The 19,739-nt window shown below is 33.5% G+C and overlaps 1 protein-coding gene across 1 annotated transcript in view; it reads right to left on the reverse strand.

The window, feature by feature from the left end:
- Positions 1 to 19,739, reverse strand: part of LOC110112367 (probable sulfate transporter 3.3) — a 75,027-nt gene that overhangs the window by 50,748 nt on the left and 4,540 nt on the right. Inside the window, 11 exon segments of the mRNA XM_028695270.1 lie at positions 7,507 to 7,784; positions 7,863 to 7,939; positions 9,829 to 9,899; positions 11,119 to 11,309; positions 11,381 to 11,667; positions 11,886 to 12,012; positions 16,413 to 16,529; positions 16,635 to 16,748; positions 18,802 to 18,867; positions 19,077 to 19,248; positions 19,333 to 19,540. Coding sequence (XP_028551103.1) covers positions 7,602 to 7,784; positions 7,863 to 7,939; positions 9,829 to 9,899; positions 11,119 to 11,309; positions 11,381 to 11,667; positions 11,886 to 12,012; positions 16,413 to 16,529; positions 16,635 to 16,748; positions 18,802 to 18,867; positions 19,077 to 19,248; positions 19,333 to 19,540 — 1,613 coding nt within the window. The 3' untranslated portion in view covers positions 7,507 to 7,601.

Genomic DNA, 19,739 nt, shown 5'->3' on the forward strand with positions numbered 1-19,739 from the left:
ACAATTCCCTGCTGGACTTCTACTCCATGGACAAGGTCTTAATCTCGACCTCAAAATGGCAGTAACGGTCTAAAAATATATCATTCTTCGCCTTTGATTCGGGATACATGCGGCGTTCGCCCCCTCCCAATCAAGGCAAAATCGATCACAGGGGGATTTGATTCGACCACTTCCATACAGTTTAACGTCATCGAGTAAGGCTCTAACATACAACCTCGGATAGGTCCTACACCTGTCATTATTATATGCATGTCATACACTATTTATATTATGCAATTATATCATGTAAATTATGTGATTCGTATGTATAAAATATTTTTATATTAATTTTATCAACATTATCAAATACTTGAATCAATCATAGCCTGTAACTTATATAAATCATACCATGTCAATTATGTAATTTTATATATATCTTCCTTTCATATGCATATGCAAGCACTATAAGCAAGAAAAGGTATTCAACATCAGTGGTGTTTTTTCTATATCTAGTCCTATAGGCCAACCCTATATGAATCAGCCGCAATCATGTTAGTGTTATTTGTTAGGAATCAACGATATCATAAGTTATTTAGGTCAGGTGGCTTTCATATCAAAAGTTGGCACTTCCTACCGTTGGTGTATTATATCATATCATTATCTCTCCTTATACCTCCATGTTTATAGTATTTAGGATTACATTATAAATCTTTTTTTAAAGGAAAGCTTATCAGCCCACCCTCCTTTACATGATAATATGTCGAATGGAGACCTAAATAAGTCAATAATTTCTAGCCAGTCTTTTTTATATACACATATTTCGTAGGATATATAATATAGTAAACATGTGATATTATGCTAAATATTCATCTCACTATATAATATAAATGCATATAAAATTTATATATGAATCAAAATAAGTAAAATTCATTAAAAAAATATAATGTGCTCTTTTTCATTATATATATATCCACTGTAATGAGTATGCATGTCATGTACTAATATTATGAGGTTTTGCAATTATTTATATAATTTTCATATTTATTTAAAATTTTCAAATTAAAAATTTCCCTTAAAATATTAAAAAACTCACAAAAAATTTAGTGTATTCATGTCAATATATACAAAATTATTAAAATTATAACATACTGAAAGGTATATGAAAGAACAACAACAACAACAGCAAGCATTTGTCCCACTACATGGGCTCGGCTATATGAATCATTTTTTGCCATTGTGTCACGTTAAAAGTCAAATTCTAATTCAAATCTAATAAAGAAATATCATTTCTAATATTTTCTAACCAAGTCTTTTTAGGTCTTCCTCTACCATTCTTAGCATAAGTCAAATATAATACCTCTACTTTCCTAACATGGCCATCAAAAGACTGACGTTTTTATGTGACCAAACCATCTAAAGCGACTCTATCTAATATTATCTTCCACTGGAGCAACTCCAACCATTTCACGTATATGCTCATTTCGTATCCAGTCTCTAAAAGTAAAGCCACTCAGCCACCTAAGCATCCTCATCTATGAAACACTTAACTAAGTATTATGCTTCTCTTTTAATGGCCAACATTCTACACCATAAATATTGGAGGTCTAACCACCATCTTATAAAATTTTCTCTTATGTTTGAGGGGGAATTATCTATCACACAACAAACTCGATGCATTCTTCCCCTTCAACCATCCAACTTGAATTCTACTAATAATATCTCTATCTATTTCACTATCGTTCTGAATAATAGACCCAAATTATCTAAAATATGTACTCTTATAAATGACTTGATAACCCAACGTCACAATCCCCCCACTAAAACTATTATTACTAAAATTACATTCCATGTATTTAGTTTTAGATCTACTCAAATGAAAGCCTTTAGACTCTAAGGCTAACCTCCATAATTAAAATTTGCCTTCAACTCCCTCTCTAGTCTTATCAACAAGAAGAATATCTTTAACAAAAAGCATACACCATGGTACAACCTTTTGCAAATGTCTAGTGAGAACATCCAAGACTAAAGCAAAAAATATACGGGCTTAAGGTTGATCCTTGATGTAATCCATCTATAATAGGAAAATACTTAGTCAAACTACCTTGTGTCTGGACACAAGTAACAGCTCTTGCATACATATCCTTGATGACTTGAATATAAGCATTATTAACCCCTTTCTTTTCTAGAACTCGATCTCCACATCACTTCTCTTGGAACATTATCATATTCTTTCTCTAAATCAATAAATATCATATATAGATCATCCTCTCTATACTTCTCCATCAAACCTCTCAATAAATGTATAACTTCTATAGTAGACCTAACATACATGAATCCAATTTGATTTTGAGAAATGTTAGTATCATGCCGCAATCTATGCTCCATAACTCTCTCCCATAATTTTAAAATATGACATATTAACTTAATTCCTCTATAATTTACACAATCTTGTGTATCACATGTATTCTTAAAAATATGAATCAACACACTCATCCTTCACTAATGTGGCATCTTTTTAGTCTTCAGAATAATATTAAAAAGTTTAGTAAGCATCTCTAACTTTAGTTTTACTAATACTCCGATATAAACTAAAAATCTTTATTTTTATTTAGGATGCTAAGGTCACTAAAGTCAATCACATTCTCATAATTTTCTTTGAAGAGTTTATTAAAATATCGCATCCACCTTTGTTAAATATTTTCTTCTAATCAAAGCAATTTTTTATCTTCATCCTTAATACACTTCACTTGAACTAAATCCTTATTACTCTTATCTATTTGTTTGGCTAACTTTTACATATTTCTTTTATCCTCCTTAGTATTTAATATATTATATAAATAATTAAAACTAGAATTTTTGCATCGCATATTGCTTTTTTAGATTCCTTATGTGCTTATATATATCTTTCTCAATTATCAAAAAGTTTACATGTAAATTAATTTTTATAACAATTTTTTTTTAATCTTTTCTTGAACATTTTGATTTCATCACCAACTATCTTTACTATTAGGAGTTTTTCCCTTTGATAATCAAAGAACATTTTTTGCAACCTTCTTAATATCACTAACTACTTTTCCCACATAACATTAGCTTCCTCATGCACATACAAAATCATAAGGTTTAACATCTTAATCTCAAAAATATTTTTGTTAATGCTTCTATCTAATTCTAGAATAATATTTTTTTTTCTATCTTTTCATCTTAAAATCTAAAACTAATAAGCGATGTTGAGTATATAAACTTTTACTTGTAATAGTTTTACAATCTTTGTAATTTAAATGATATATTTTTCTTATAAGAAAAATAATCAATCTGAATTTTACTATATCCATTCTTATAAGTGATGAGATGCTCATCTCTTTTCTTAAAAAATATATTCACAATTATAAAATCTTAAGCCAAAGAAAAATTAATCTAATATGGTATTACTACCTTTATTAGTTGCTCCAAATTCATAGCCATCATGAATACTTTTAAAATCATCTACATCTCTACTAACATATCCATTTAAAATCTCTTGCAAAGAATTTTTTTTAAGATATTTCTTTTGTGTTAATTCTTCTAAGTCATTCTAAAATTTTAATTTTGAATCCATATCCAAACCTACTTGAGGAGCATAAACACTTATAATATTAATAATCTTAGCATCAATAATAATATTTTAAAAATTATAATTTTATCTTTAATTCTATTAATTTTTATAACATTATGTTTTAACTCTTATCTATAATCACTCCTACATAGTTTTTAGTACGACTCTTACCAGAATGACAAAGTTTAAAATCTAAACTATCACTCCTTAGCCTTCTCTCCTACCCATTTAGTTTCCTGAATGCAAATAATAAGTATTTTTCCTATGAACCATAATATATATTAATTCAATCAATTTATATGTAAGGGTGCCTATATTCTAAGTTTACATCATAATTTTAATTTCATGGACTAGCTTCTTTGCCCACATCAGTCTATTAAAAGTTTATGTAGGTTGTTAAATATCTATGAACTAGCCCGATGCTAACTAAGTGAGGAGTGAATTAATAATTTAAAACTTCTTTAAGAAAAAAGAAAATATCCTTTTTAAAGCTTTTTAAAGTATCTGAAAATATTAATTTTATCCATTGAAGTGGAAGCAAATTAATGTCATAATAACAATAAAATCAGAGTTTTCAATCACACAGTAAATCACAGAAAAGTTTAAAAATTAAAATGCAAAAAAAAAAAAAAGAACGAACACAACAGATTTTATAGTGGTTCGATTAAATCTGACATATGTTCACTCCTATAGGCCTCCGCTCTAGGTATTGCACCAAACCTATTAGTGTATCTCCTTTAATCCCCATAGATTGTCGAAGAAGCTCTTACAAAATATGTTTCACCAACCAAGTGCGACATAGTACCTTAAAATTTTTTCACCCTCTTAATGAAGGTAGAGAACTTGAAATCTTTTTTCTCCCTCTTGGATATGGCAGAGAACCACGAATCCTTTTACTCCCTCTTGGAGTTGACAGAGGATATCCAGGCTTGTTTCTAGGTTCGGTGACCGGACGTAATAGTTTGCCGTTCTACAGGTCTCCACCTCACTCGAAAAAAATTTATTATATCATTAGGTCCCCGTCTTCACACCTTATCAAACTATCTTCTTCAAGAGCATGAGGAGTCGAACACCATGGTTTTCAAAGGTGCCACCCACCTTAGCCAAAGACACCTCTGAAGAGCCGCGATCATATTTCTTCTTCTTTCTCTCACGCATTGATGTTAGAAAGTGCTAAATATCTCTCATAAGCTCTAAGAAAATATTTTAGATGAAGAAGAACTATTACAATTAGAAGAGCTCAAAATTGAAAGGGTAATGTTCACAAATGAGCATTGATTGTTGTTCTAAATGCCTATTTCTAGAGTCTAAAAATAGGAAAAAAAAAAGTATAACCTCCCAATTTCACATCTTATCATAGTCATTCATAAGTCAAATTTTGATTAGGGGAGAATGTAACCAATGTAGGTAGCCATAATAGTAGAATAGAAAAAAAAAAAAAAAAGATAGAACTAAACCGCTAAAAATGCTAGATTTACATGGCTAGTTGGATGGAGCTACGGATGTCCTGATTTGAGTCATGAAATTGCAAGAACTATTTAATTAGATTCATCCCACTATGAAGCACCAACACACCTTGTTCATATATCCCCTTAACTCTCTCCGCAAAAGAAATTAATCACAATGGCAAATTGATGGACATGGTTACTCAAGATAAGTGATGATCCAACATCTATTAATGCCCCCTCTTTGGGCTTTCAAAGGAGGAATTAAGAGGTTATGACAAGAACTCAAGCTTCAAAGATCATTAACTTTATTGATTACATGCGGGTCAACTTGTAACAAAGAAATCAAAAGAGGAGAATTATGAGTTAAACTTTCGTATTCCCCATTTTTTCCTTATGAAAAATTTCCCTCATTTCTATAATGGAGGTAGGGTTCTAGGCCAAATCTAGGGCTATATCTTTTCACCTTTCATTATTATTCTAACTCGTTGAACTCTCTGAGTGATGGATAATTTTGCTCTTTGTCAATAAGTAATCTAACTCGAAAACTCAACCTTCCACTTCTCTCCACATATTTTCTACATGCACATGTCAAAAATCAATTTTAGAGGACCATTGATATGCTAGGACCATTATCAACTATTAACATAAGTTCCGAGTCATTCTTATCCAAAAGTTAGTCTCAATTTTCTCAATTAACAACTACCATGCAATCAATAATATCCTCATGGAGTTGTGGATTGAGATATAACAAGTTGAGATCATAGATGTAAAGCTTTTACTTTTGATGCTTGTAGTAAACTTATTATGATGTTGAATTGGAGATGGAGATCAACCTTTGATGTTGCATAAACCATTGAGTGGGCTATGTTTTAAGTGTAGGCAATGAGATTGGCATATGAAGGTGTAAGGCAATGACAAATGTCGCTACAAAAACTTGGAAGGTGATAGTATTATTGAAAATAGTATTGGATCACGATAAGGGATGACTGATTTGGTTAGCACCAATTGGCAGTATTGAGATGGATTTTTGTAGATGATACCATTTTGATTATATATTTATATGCATGATATGGTATCAGGCTCGAGACAGACTATCAGCTTCTCTACTATAACTCAAAAGACCTTTTCTGACATTCAATACTACAATTATTGAATAAATTATAGCATAAATTCATTCAAACATAATATGACTAGGGGCATCGAAGAATCAGTACTTGGTGGATCATTTTCATTTCCGTTAATGTCAGTTCCATATAGCATAATGTTAAAGTTTTGTAGAGATGAGGATGCTCAAGTGGATGAATGGCTTTACTCCTAGAAACAAGATTCAAAATGAGCATATACATGAAAAGGTTAGAATTGCTCGAGTGGAAGATAAGATTAGATAGAGTCACCTTAGATGCTTTGGTCATATAAACAGAGGCCTATCAATAACTTGGTTAGGAAAGTACATGTAGGGGTGTCAATTCGGGTCAACGGGTCGGATTTGGGTCCAACCGAGTTGACCCGAATGTAAACGGGTTGACTCGAACCCGGCCTATTTAGCTAAACGGGTGAAGATTTCCAACCCATATCCGACTTGAATGAGTTTCATGGTTGACCCGACCCGACCCGTGGACCCGAACATTTGCCTTCCTTCCACGGGAGCAATCGTTGAGTCGTGCGGGCCTGTGGGTGCGTAGGGTCGCGAAGGTGTGAGTGGGGGCAGACTGGCGGAGTTGCGAAGGTGGGGCAAACTGGCGGAGGCAGGGCGGACTGCCGGAGTAGATCGTGAAGTTGCGGAGGCGAGGCAAACTGCGGATGAGGCGTAGTCACTGAGGTCGGAGGCAACTGGCAGAGTTACGGAGTTGACCCGAGTGTGGCGAGGTAGGAGCTCGCCGGAGCCGGACTTGGAGCTGGAGGCCGGCATCACTGTATCAGGCATGTGGCAGCGCGGGCTAAGCCGACGCCCAACGGTCGACTATGCCAGGTTAGAGTGGGATCTGGGTTAGCCGGGTCAACTCCAGGTTGTCGGGTCAATCCGTACCCGGATTTTTCCGGGTTTGGTCTGAATTGTGTCAACTTTTGACACCCCTATGTACATGTATTCGATTCGGCTTATTATAAAAAGGTAGATGTAAGCCTCAAAAAAATTGGTTAAAAAATATTAGAAATTACCATTTGTTATTAAATTTAAATGAGAATTTGACCCTTAATACAACACAATGGAGAAAAAGAATTCATATAGCCGGCCTCATGTAAGGGGATAAAGGCTTAAAAGCTTGATGTTGTTGTTGTTGTCGTCGTTGTTGTCAGTTCCATAAGGCCTCTCTTACACTAGAAATAATGATAAATCAGCAGTAACTACAGAAAAATTTTTCCTATTAAAATGGATAAGACTTCTTTATTGAAAAACATTGATATCTCTAACTCAGCTTTGATTATCACAAAACAAGTAGTGCTTGAAAAGATTAAATTCAACTGAAAAGGAGGAAGAACACAGTGTACCTCCAGTACAATTCAAATACTTCAGTTAGGGAGCAAAAAGAGTGCAAGAAGTTGCTGATTAATTGCCCATATAGAGATCTAGAGGTCATTTGCAATTATAGGTTAGAAATACCGCTTGTTCCTTTGGATCCTTGTCTTGATTCCTTCGACAGAGATGAAAGCCAAATTATTGCTTCCCCTGTAGTCAAATAGAAATATTCTGGTCCAAAAAGACTGTGAAGGCCATTTGCTCTCTGTAATTTCTCCATGACTTCTCCCACAGGATTTATGAAGGAAAGCTGTAATGTTAAAGATAAAGGACTCATCAAGTTTATTTATTATGTATGTAATGAAACAGTGAGAGATTTTTTTTATACCTTTAAACCTTCTTTCTCTGTTGTCTTTTTTAATTCCATAAAAAAAGAGATCCCGCTTGTATCAATAGCACTAACCGCTGAAATTAAAGGTAGAGGGCATTGTAAGTCATGTGAAAGATCTTAATAATTTTTAATAATATGGATTATCACACAAAAACATTGCAATGGTTTTGCAGAGATCGCTTGAATGAAATCGTGTCAAATAAAGTTTATTATCACTTTTTTTCATAAAAATGGCGTGTGCTACATGTAACTAACCTTTTTGGTACATGTGACTTGTACCCATGAAGTTAAATCTCTCTCTCTCTCTCTCACAAGTCTATTTGCCATTCTACTTCTTGTCATCTCATTATAATATTTGTGTAGTATTTATCCAAGTCTAGGAAATCTTCTACTAGGAAATATATAAAATCAGGAAATAATAGCTATAATAATTCAAAAATTGATGAGTAGGTAGAGTAATAATTATAGAATAATTTCAATAGTTCATGGATTGATGAGGTGACCGTAATAATCTTATGGACCTTTTGAGGTGACATGAAGTGAACAAGGATGACGGAAGACTACTGGGCTTGATGAAACAAGAAACATTGATGGAGGCAAAATTAATGGGGGCGGAATCGATGGAGATTGATACTTTTGAAGAAATATTGTCAATTCAAAGCTTGCATGTCAATTTTTGAAATATTATTCCCAATAAATCATTGTTAAGAATGTCTATAAGTTGGCCATATGTGATAATGAATGTAGAACATATTATGCCACAACAGCTTCTCATTTATAAAATGGCTATCCATTTCAATATGTTATGTTTAGCCGTGTTGCATGGGATTGTGTGCAATATTAATGTCGACTTCTTGTCATAATGAAGCTTCATAGGATCTTTCCACTCAACATTTTTAATCTTCAAAGATAATTTTAAATGGTAGTAGTTCACATATTCTTAGTGCCATAGACCTAAATTATGCTTTTGCACTAGATCTTGACACCAAATTTTATTTTTACTTCTCCATGTCTTGAGGTTGCCTTCTAATGAGGTTGCCTTCTAAGAATATGCAATATCTTGAATTTGACATCCTATCAAATATATACCCTGCATCGACATATATATAGGCTTCACGTGTAAGATCCTACCCCTTTTTTAATAAAATTCTTTTAAATGGAGTTTCTTTCAGATATTGCGAAATCCGATATGTATTCCTAAGGTGTGATTCTTAGGATTGTTCATGGATTGACTTACTGTACCAACAACATAGGCAATATGATAGGAAATACTTGAGTTCGCAAGTAACCCTAAGGTAATACTTGAGTTCGCTTCCCCCTCTCCCTTCCGCCTTCTTCCGTCGGGCATAAGCCCGGACCGGCTGGGCCGGTCCAGGATGAGCCGGTCCAGGCTGGACCGGCATAACACAATATCAGGTATAACATGTGATGAGTACATAATCCTTCCTACTAGTTATTGCAACTTCCTCATTTCTTCCAATAGGTCTGTTATATGTTTATGTTATGATATAAAGGAGAAAATGATCAAAATGGTCTCTTAACTCTTTATGAATGATCAAAATGATTTCCAACTATATTAAATGACTATTTTGGTTCCTCACTTCTTAAAGAAGAACCAAAATAGTCCCATGATGGGACTATTTTGACTACTATTTAAAGACTTGAGTAGCCTTTAGGCTTTAGGAAGAAAAATTTATCCTATGCGACTATTTGGATTCCTTTTTAAAGATTTGAAGGATCAAAATGATATTTTAATATAATTGTAGAATATTTTGGTGAGAGATGGAGGACAAACACGAGTTCTCTGTAAAAATGAAAGCAAATATAGTTTCTGTCGGCATGAATTTCTTTCATATTGAGAAGTGTAGATACTATAGGAGTTTCAAATAGATGGCATGCAAGTTCTCAATATCTATAAAACTGAGATATCGAGTCTCATAACAAAATAAAGAGATTTACTTACCGGATAAATCTAAGATGACAAATTGGAAGGTGATATGCTTCTCCTTTTCCTCTTCTATCCATCTTGAAATTCTATCAACAAAAATATCCCCACGAGATGTTAGACAGCCAGTGCAAGATCAAAACCAAATTGAAGTGATAGAACATTTAGCTGACAAGTTTATTGGGAATCTGGTAATTGTGTACATGAACTATTTGCTCAGTAACCAGGAAAATAAGTATTTCTTAGAAAATCCATGTCTTGATGGTAGAGTCTGACTTTTGGTCACCGACATAGACTAAGGCTTCGTTTAGGACAGCTTTCTTACTGCTTCTTAAAGCAACTTTTTGTATAAAAAATTTTAATTTTTAAACTAAAAAGCTGTTTTAAGAAGCAAAAGCCGTCTCAAATGAAGCCTAAGAAGCATGCACAAGTTTTTTCTGCTATATACAGAAGAGGGTATCAAGGAAGAATCGGGTGCTATAGGCACCTTGATTCTACAGTCCATTAGCAAGGCCAATTGATGAAATATTGATATGAATAATGAACTTTAAATTTGTTTTTTGTATATCAATCATTGAAATTTTATGCACGTTTGATAGAAATTATTAGCAAGGAGAGTATGTGTTCTGATCGATAAACAGTCAGGACTCCCATAGTAAAGAATATCTGGAGAAAAAAGAAAATTTTATGCCGTATAATTACTAGGAGTGAAGTTCCATTGAAAAATTCCACTAAGTTACTAAATGTCAATAAAAACCCGTCATAAATTTCCTATGAGAGAAATTTCAGTGCAAAATACCACTTGCAAAAAATGCTACTGAAAGTAAATCAAAATAAACCATATGTAAATCTTTCATCATTTTTCCATTATGAATATTACATCATTTGTCTCATATAGCTGTGAAAGCAAAATAAAAATTATATGCCTTGTCCATTAAGACGCTAGATAGATAAGTAACAAGCATCTGAATGGGCTGAGGGGTGTCGGATCTCCCGATTTAAAAAAAATGAACTAATCAAAATCCATATTTTTTCAACAACATTCTAATGTGTGAAATTCTATTAGAAAAATAAAACTTGAAAAAAAAAATCCAAAGTATCGGTTTCTGCATATAGTGTCCACAAAGCTGCAGAAATTGAGGCTTTGTTTGGGATGGCTTTCTTATTGCTTCTTAAAGCGCCTTTTAAAAAATTTTTATTTTTGTGCTAGAAAGCTGCTTCAAGAAGCAATAAGAAAGCCGTCCCAAATAAAGCCTGAATGCATTCGTGAGCTTCCACGAAAGCTACAGAAATTAAAAGAACAAGTACCTTTCATTGACATATGTCACATTTGCAAAGTTAATGGGAGCTTCAACTGCCAAAATCAGAAAACCTGGAACTCTTGTAGCTTCATTATAATGATGTAGGTTCCTATATATATCAGTCCCTGGTATGTTCCCTTGAATAACCATCTTAGGTCTTGTTATTTGGAGAAGGATCCTTAGTATTGACAAACCTACCTGGAAGTTTTTATCACAAAGTTATTAGTTATAATCAGACAATACAGCAAGGTAAACGCTGTAACTCTTACAGCAATTGCTAGTCCTTCTTCGACTGAGATGAAGACAACTCCCAAAAATGCACAAATGCAAACAAGGAAGTCCATTTTGTCCATCTTCCAGATGTGAATTGCTGCAGTTATGTCGATGAGTCCAACAACTGCAGTAATTATAATGGCTGCGAGCACAACATTAGGCGTGTAGATGAAAAGTGGCATCAGAAAGAGCAGTGTCACCATCACAGTCATGGACATCACTATATTAGACATTGCTGTTTTGCATCCAGCATTATGGTTCACAGCAGAACGGGAGAAGGCTCCTGGGTTGTCATATAAGAACTACTGTTTCAGCGTGTTCAAATGTGTTAGAATTAGATTAAGGCTTTGTTTGGGATGGCTTTCTTACTGCTTCTTAAAGCGGCTTTCTAGTACAATTTTTTTAATTTTTGTACTAGAAAGTAGCTTTAAGAAGCAGGAAGAAAGCCGCCCCAAATGAAACCTAAGTGAAAGAATAGTCATAGTTGCTTTATAGTTTAACCTGTAGTAATGTAACATGATGTACATGAGCCGATAATGTTCATTATTCCAATGGCCATCATCTCTTTATTTCCATCAACTTTATATCCTTTCAATGCAGCAAACGTCCTTCCAACAGCCACTCCTTCCTGGTAAGTCATACAACAGATATCTGAGTATTTTAGGATGACAAATTTTATTGGATTTGCATATCTATCTACATCAGAAAAAGGATAACAATCAAAGAAGGATAAACAAACTAAACTGCATTTGCTTCAAATTCTCATATTTCTTTACATTTAGGATCTGTGATATTCTTTAAAAAATAACTTTATAGAGACCTTTCACTGTTCTATCTGTAGTGAAGTCAAATATGCTATGTATTCATTTAGATTTATTTTTATATCCTATACGGTAGATCAGACCTAATCATGTTTTTGACTAGATCCTCCCTCTTTTTTTTCTTGAGGTATCATTTTTGTTTTACAGTTCAATGAAAAATTACAAAGTATGCAGCTCAAATCCATGATAATGAACAAACAATCTTTTCCTTCAACCACTGGGTTGCAAATCATTTCACAACTTTTTTTTAGTTCTGTTACTATGGCTTCAGCTTTGTGTTTTTTTTTTGCTTTTTGGCTGCACGGGGATAGTTTTATGATAATTCATTGAAATAATAGAATTCATATATTAATGCATTTTTTTTTTTCCGGTTTTTTGTTGTAAAACTTTTGTCCTAACTGACTTGTGCTTTGCTTAGTAATGAAGGTATTATATATGCCAATAATGATAGAACACTCTAAATCTAAAGTGGTGATGACTGCTAAATTGTATTGTACACAAGTATTATTGTTTCAATTTACTTTGTATCTTTGACACAAAGAAGAGTATTGTTAGACCGGTCCAGCCTGTCCATGCGGGACCGGCCCAGACACGAAACGGCGGAACTGGGCGGAGGCCGCGCGAGCCGCGCGCCTTGCGGGACGGTTTTATGAAGGAATTTTGAGGAAGTTTAGCAGGGAAATTGATTGTACGGACTGTTTAGGGAATTTCTTTTGAATTGTATGCATTAAATAGTTGATTTTTCTAGGGTTTGGGTATCTTGAATTTGGCTGAAATTTGAGATCTCTTATATTTACGTTTCTTTGGGCTCTAGCGGCGTCCAGAGATTTAGGAGAGATCGATCCTCCTCTCGAATTGAGAATCAATTATATCTTTTCTATTTTGTTGCATCTATTAGTAAAATACAAGTCTTTTCTCCACTGTTTTCTCTCCAATTTGCTATTTTTCCACTGTTTTGGGGCTGATTTCTGCTGTGGACATCAGGTTGTCATTGATTATTGCTTCTAAAGTGGTTAAGAAATACTTGAAATCAAGTATTTCCTATCAAGTATCAAAATTTAAAAAATATTCATGTTTGACTCATTTGTTAAGTAAACAAGTTGAGTTTGAACAATATATTTTAGCTTATTTGATAAACAAGCGGAAAAAGAACAATAGCTTGTTCAATCATATTTGGCTTAGAGTTCAATATATAAATGTTAGTTATGTAAGTTTATATATGTTTATACACACATAAAGTTCATATTAATTATATAATTTTATTATTAATAACTCCTAATAAGTGTAGTCATATTTATTTATTTTTTCATCTATCTAATGATGAACTACACTTATTACGTAGTTGTTAAGACATTTGAGTATTTGGTTAGTTTATCATTGGATATATGAAAAATATGTTGCTGTATAATAATCAGGTGATTGTTACTCGCCATAAAGTTAAGTTTTTTTATTGAACATAGGATTGATCGCTGGTGTACTCGGCCCAATTATTTCCCATTTTTTATGCACACTTCTTAATAGTTGGTATCAAAGCTGAATTTCAATTGGGATTGAGTGACTAATGTAGTTTGTGGCGTTCAGATGTCTTAATTACTTCTATTGTAGTCGAGCAAGGTTCAAGGACGGAGACTCTCATGTAAGTGGCATGCTCCACATCATAGTTTAGGCCCTTGATGCATGACATGACACATTATGGAATTGTTTTTTGTTTAAAAACTATCATTTAATGGTGAGTGATGGTCTGTGTGGATGGCTCTCATATTAAGGAGAGATTGGTGACTCATCAGTATATTTGATTCAGTACCATATTGAATGGTAAAAATTAAATTGTTTTAGGAATGCATAGTGGTTGAACTTTCACCCATAAGCTCAAGCATTTGGATTTAAAATAAATTTGATCACTTGTGTATTAGGCCTAACTTCGGTTTCCCTTTGATGCACACTCCCTAATAGTAATTCTTGACCTCAATAGTAGTGTCGGGATCGTGTTGATCGCGCACGGGGAGTTTTGAAAGTAAAAGAAAACAAAGTAGCACGAAACTTACTCGATGCGTGTAACCGAGAACTTAAATAACATAAATGGCCTCCATTCGCGAAACGAATAGCACCAGGGCATTCAAGACAACATAAACAATTAAGATCGACACCAATATTGGTCGAGGTTGTCAATCATCAAAAATTAAAATTCTGCGCGCGCGAATTGAGGCGACATTGATGTGCATGAACGACGACGATCTGACGGCGATGTCGATGCACGATTAATAAAAATTTTCATATCAATTAATTATAAATAATAATTTAAAAAGAGACAGAAAGAGAGATGACATTTTAAAAAAATCTAAATCTAAATAATTTCCTAAACTACCCCCACATAACACTATCTCTGTCATAACCCTCCAGCCGACCACTCGCCCACTCACGACTCCACTCATGCATGCAAGAACAAACTCCCTTCTCTCCCTCTGGGCTCCCATAGCCTGTCGCCGGCCACTGCCGCCGCCACCTACCTAGGTAAACTTCTTCCCTTCTACTTCATTTCTTCTTCATCTTCTCCTCCTCCTTCTTCTTCTTCTTCTTCTTCTCCATTCCTCTCCTTCTCCTTTCCTTCCCCTTCTTCTTTCTTTCTTCTTATTCCCTCCATTTCTTCTTCCCTCTTTCTTTTCCTTTTTTGCTTTCTCTTCCTCTTCTTCTTCTCCTTCTTCCGCCCCATCTTCTTCATTACCTTCTTCCTCTAAACCTAACCCTAACCCAAAATTTTAATTTCACTCTCCATAGCTCTCAAAACCGACCCTCCCTTCACAAAAAAGCCTACCCTCGACCTCCTACACCCTCTACACTAAAAAGCCCCTTCATATCTCACTTTCTCTCTATAAATCTAGAGAAAGAAAATTCATAATATATTTTTCTAACCACTTCATTCTCCATCTCAAACACCTCCTCTTACCCTCATTCTTTCTTTTCCCTCTACCTAGAGAGAAAAAATCCTCTATTTCTCTATCTAAAAATTGAGGGAGAGAGATTTTCCTCTCTAACATCATTCTTCTCACCATTAACACATTCCTACAAGGTAAACATTCTATCTAGGCAAACATTCATCTCAAGTCTACCGAAAAGGTGGACTCAAATCTATCTCCTTAGGCAATATTCATCTCAAGTCTACAAGGTACCCTCGTATGAAGCATCCCATGGCTGCTGATAGGATCCTTCGGTCAGGTTGGATCGACTACTTCCCCTAACTAAATAAACTAAGGACCGCGATGACCTGGAACGACAGAACCATGGGATCTTGATTGGGCTCATCATCAATCCCCCCCACCATCTCCTTTAAATGAGCGGTGATAAAATTTTAATATCTAATTTTGTTGCTACTATATGCTTGATACTACGTATCCGTTCAACCACTAGCATTAATCGAATATTCTTTCTCGTTATAGGAAGGAGTAATTAACTATAGAGGCATGCACTTATAGGAAACCAGAACTTAGATCATAAAATCCTCGTAAAATGAGGACGAACCTCTGGGTAGTGTCTTATCTAAAAATCAAAATTTCCTTCTAAAATTTATCCTGAAACCTAAACTCGTTAAAACTCTCATTGCCGACAACAAAAAGGCCGCAGAGAGGCCGGTGCGTAAACTTTCGGAGAGCATAGTAATTAGCACGATGAAACTAAGCCAATATGAGTATGCACAAAAGATTTCATGTATGTTTGAAAAGCTGTTTTCTAATTTGACTCCTTATATAAAATGTAAAGCCTTGTCAAGTTAATGCTTTGCCGCCATTCAAGTTTCATTGTGAAAGACATCCACCAAGTAGCAACTATCACGGCTTCAGGTAAGCTAAGCATTACTCATCTACTCATTGAAAGCATCTACAAACCAAGTGACTCGTAGTTGAGTCTTTAGTGAGTACATGTACGGCTTCACTAAGATTGACACATGTAGAGATTCATTAATATGCCCGTAAAAGTTCAATGATAATCAGGTTAATGATATTTGATAATTACTTGGGGAACAATGTTAGAACGTAGCTGCAGTTGAAATGAATGACTGCATTGTGAAACCAAAATGCTTAAATCACCAAACTACTTGTTTAAAGTTATAAAAAATGGCACCTTTGTAGAGCAAAAGGCTTTATTTATTCTATCATAAAAGCAATGGGAAACAATGGGCAGCAGCACAAATTGTTTAGCTAGTAAAGGAACTTACAGCAAGAGATACAATCCCAGTAATAAGACCTACTTTCACTGTTGTTCCCAAATAGAAGCTATGAAAAAGTAATTTATCCCAGGAAGGACTGTTAAGTCCACGCTTTAGCTCTCCAATCTGCATAAACATGCAAAAGAAACATAGAAGAGGAGTTCATAGCTAATATGTTTGATGGAGGTGCCAGTAACAGAAATGGAATTGTGATTTACAAGAGGTACTGACAACGCTGATTCCATGTTTTTGAGCTTTGAATAGGAAAACAAGAAGTGTAGAAACAATCACTGATGCTAATGGTGCCCCTGCTGATACCCAAAACAGTTTTGGCTTTTTGGTGCTCTGCATCAAAATACATAATGGCAAATTAATAAAAATAAGATGAAATTTTCTTAATTAAACAATTTATCTGAATTCAAATGAAGAATTCTTATTTGTTTTTATTAGCAAATTTATTTTAAAAAATTCTTATCTATTGAATTTTAACTAAAATCCTTAGACCTAATGGTGATATTTCTCAAGAAGCTAGACCTAATGGCAATGTTACAATATTACTACACATATATCTTTCATTACAGCAGGCTACAATATACTATAGTTGTTTAAGAATCTAAAGTTGTGTAATGAAATAAAATATCTCTTCTGAGTACATCTGTTATCTTTTATGATTATTAATAGGAAAATGATTATTACTAAGGTTTTAATTGGGGCGGCTATTTTACTGCTTCTTAAAGAGCTTTCTAGTATTTTTTGTACTAGAAAGCGTCTTTAAGAAGCAGTAAGAAAATTGTCCCAAACGAAGTCTAAAACCAATGGCTGCACTGTAGAATTGGATAGAGAAGCATCAGAGTGACCTTTTTGCTTGATTGACCGAAAAGCTGAATTTGAAAAAAAACTGCAGAATTTTGTCGGTTTGGTGGATTCCCTTTTAGTGGTTGGAAAGATGATTCAGAGCCAGTGCAATGCCAGCTCTGAAGCAGACAGGTTTCTCTTCATTTTTCCAGATTTATTTATTATTTTGGTATGATTCAAATTCAGAGCTTGCTAAATAATTTTTAAGATTATTACCAACTAAATTCTTCATCATTGCTCGTTAGGTGATCTTCAAATAACAATTTAAATGGTTTTTGCTAGAGTAAAATCAATGATCTTATTTGGAAATTAAAAAAGAGATTAGATGTTATGTTTAATGGGAATAATCATAACATCAGTAATATTATGGCTTAAAAAGTAAATTTTGGTTCTTTATTGTTAATCATTTAAAAACTTTTAGATTCTTAAAATGATCATCAATATTAAAAAAAAAATATTAAAACAACATTGATGTATAAAATAATATATTATGAATATTGTATAAATATTTCATTCATAATATTCTAAAATTTACTTGATGTATATTTTAAACAAAATGGCATAACATTCTATTTATAATGACCAAATAGAATGATAAAAATAGTTTTATAATGATCATCTTCTCAGACTTGGATCTGCCATTATCAAAGTATTTTTTTGAATTATCAAAAAAAAAAAATTTTACATATAAAATACAAAAAATATGATATTTGAATTTTAAAAATTCTTGTATGATAAGATTTCAAGATTCCTAGCAACACTAATTGATGGGAAACCCATTAAAACTAAAATTTAATCTGTTTAATTTCTTGACTGACTATTGGCCTTGTTGTGGCATGGGGAATGGTCCAATGATTTGACTTTGTTTAATATTTTATTGGATTAATTTCTTATGATTAAATTAATATATCGATAAATAAATATTCAAAATTCAAAAATACTAATCTTCTTGCATGTATGTATCTTGACTTATTTTTCTCATCATCATTTCTTAATTAATTTTTTAAATCAAATACATTTATCTAAACATCATTGCTTGATTTGAGATTAAGCTAACTCTTGTTTAGAAATTTTGAAAGATTAGTTTATTCATAAGTTTGATATACATAAGATTTAATTTAACTTTTTATTTGGTATTAAGAAACATAAAATAGATATTAGGAACCTAACACTAACTTAATCCTAATTTTGAAACAAAAGGTAATTAGTTTAATCCTAATCAAGATTAAATTAAAGCTTAATCTCCACTTTATCAAATCATTAGTGGAAATTAAATCAAACAGCTCTTACTGTCGATCAAACTTAAGCATAATATGTACGTAAGTAGACATTCATATGCCTAATGTAACTTTGTGCTATGATGGACTTAAATGTACTCGAATTTATGTTGAAATTAGTACGTACAAATGATATCATGAATTGCACTAATCTCAACATAAATTTAAGGGCATTTAAGCCCGTCTGACATAAGTTATGCCGAAACATCCTTACATAATTTTTTATTTTTTATTTTTCCTATAAGAATTCAATTGTTGGAACTTACTATGTGTCTCGCCAATAGCAACAAGCCCAAGAAGCAGATCCCCATTATCACTGTTTGCCACGACCACTGCAAATATGTCTAAATTATTAAATAAATAATGCAATGGCATCATACTTACAAATATCAAATGATTTAGATGTATTTTTTTAAATTTAATATTATTATCTAATAATGCAATTATATTACTAATTAATATATAAATTATAACTAATACACTAAAATTAGTCCCATCATAATTAAAAAAATATATATGCACGCACGTGTGAGCAATCTACCTCACGTGTCTCGTGAAAAACAGAGCTCATAACAGGGACCAGAGCCATCTGCTGGCTGAAATGAACAATGCCCAGCAATCCTTTGAGCTGCTGCAGCGACACTATAATGGCAGCTCCGGCCATAAACCCCACCAGAGTCGCCTTTGAAAGATAATCAATAATAAATCCCAACCTACAATATACACGAAAAACATTATATCAAACAGGGCATAAACCCTAAATTCTCTTTGAGATGAGTGCGATAGCAAATCCCTACCGGAGGATGCCGAGGGCGGCTTGGAAGAGGCCGGCGAAGAAGGTGGAGGTGAAGGCCAGCTGAAGGAAGAGAGCCGGGCTGGAGCTGGGGCTGACGACTTGCCGGAGCAAGGACCCCATGATGAGCGACGCGATCGAGACGGGGCCGACCGCCAGATCCCTTGAGCTTCCCAGCACCGCATAGACCAGCGGCGGTATGAAGCTCGAGTCTACGTAACAAATCTTTTTATTAAATCAATTAATATAAAATTTAGGGTGTTATATTATTTTTTAAATAAAAATATTTATTATAAAATTAATAAGAAATTTATTATAAAATATAATAAAAATATTTTGGAAAAAACATAGATGAGAAAATTTTAATTAAAATTTTTTTAGAGTGAATTTTAAAATATTTGGATTTCTTAA

Source organism: Dendrobium catenatum, unplaced genomic scaffold, assembly GCF_001605985.2.
Source record: "Dendrobium catenatum unplaced genomic scaffold, ASM160598v2 fragScaff_scaffold_621, whole genome shotgun sequence".
NCBI classification, from domain to species: domain Eukaryota; kingdom Viridiplantae; phylum Streptophyta; class Magnoliopsida; order Asparagales; family Orchidaceae; genus Dendrobium; species Dendrobium catenatum.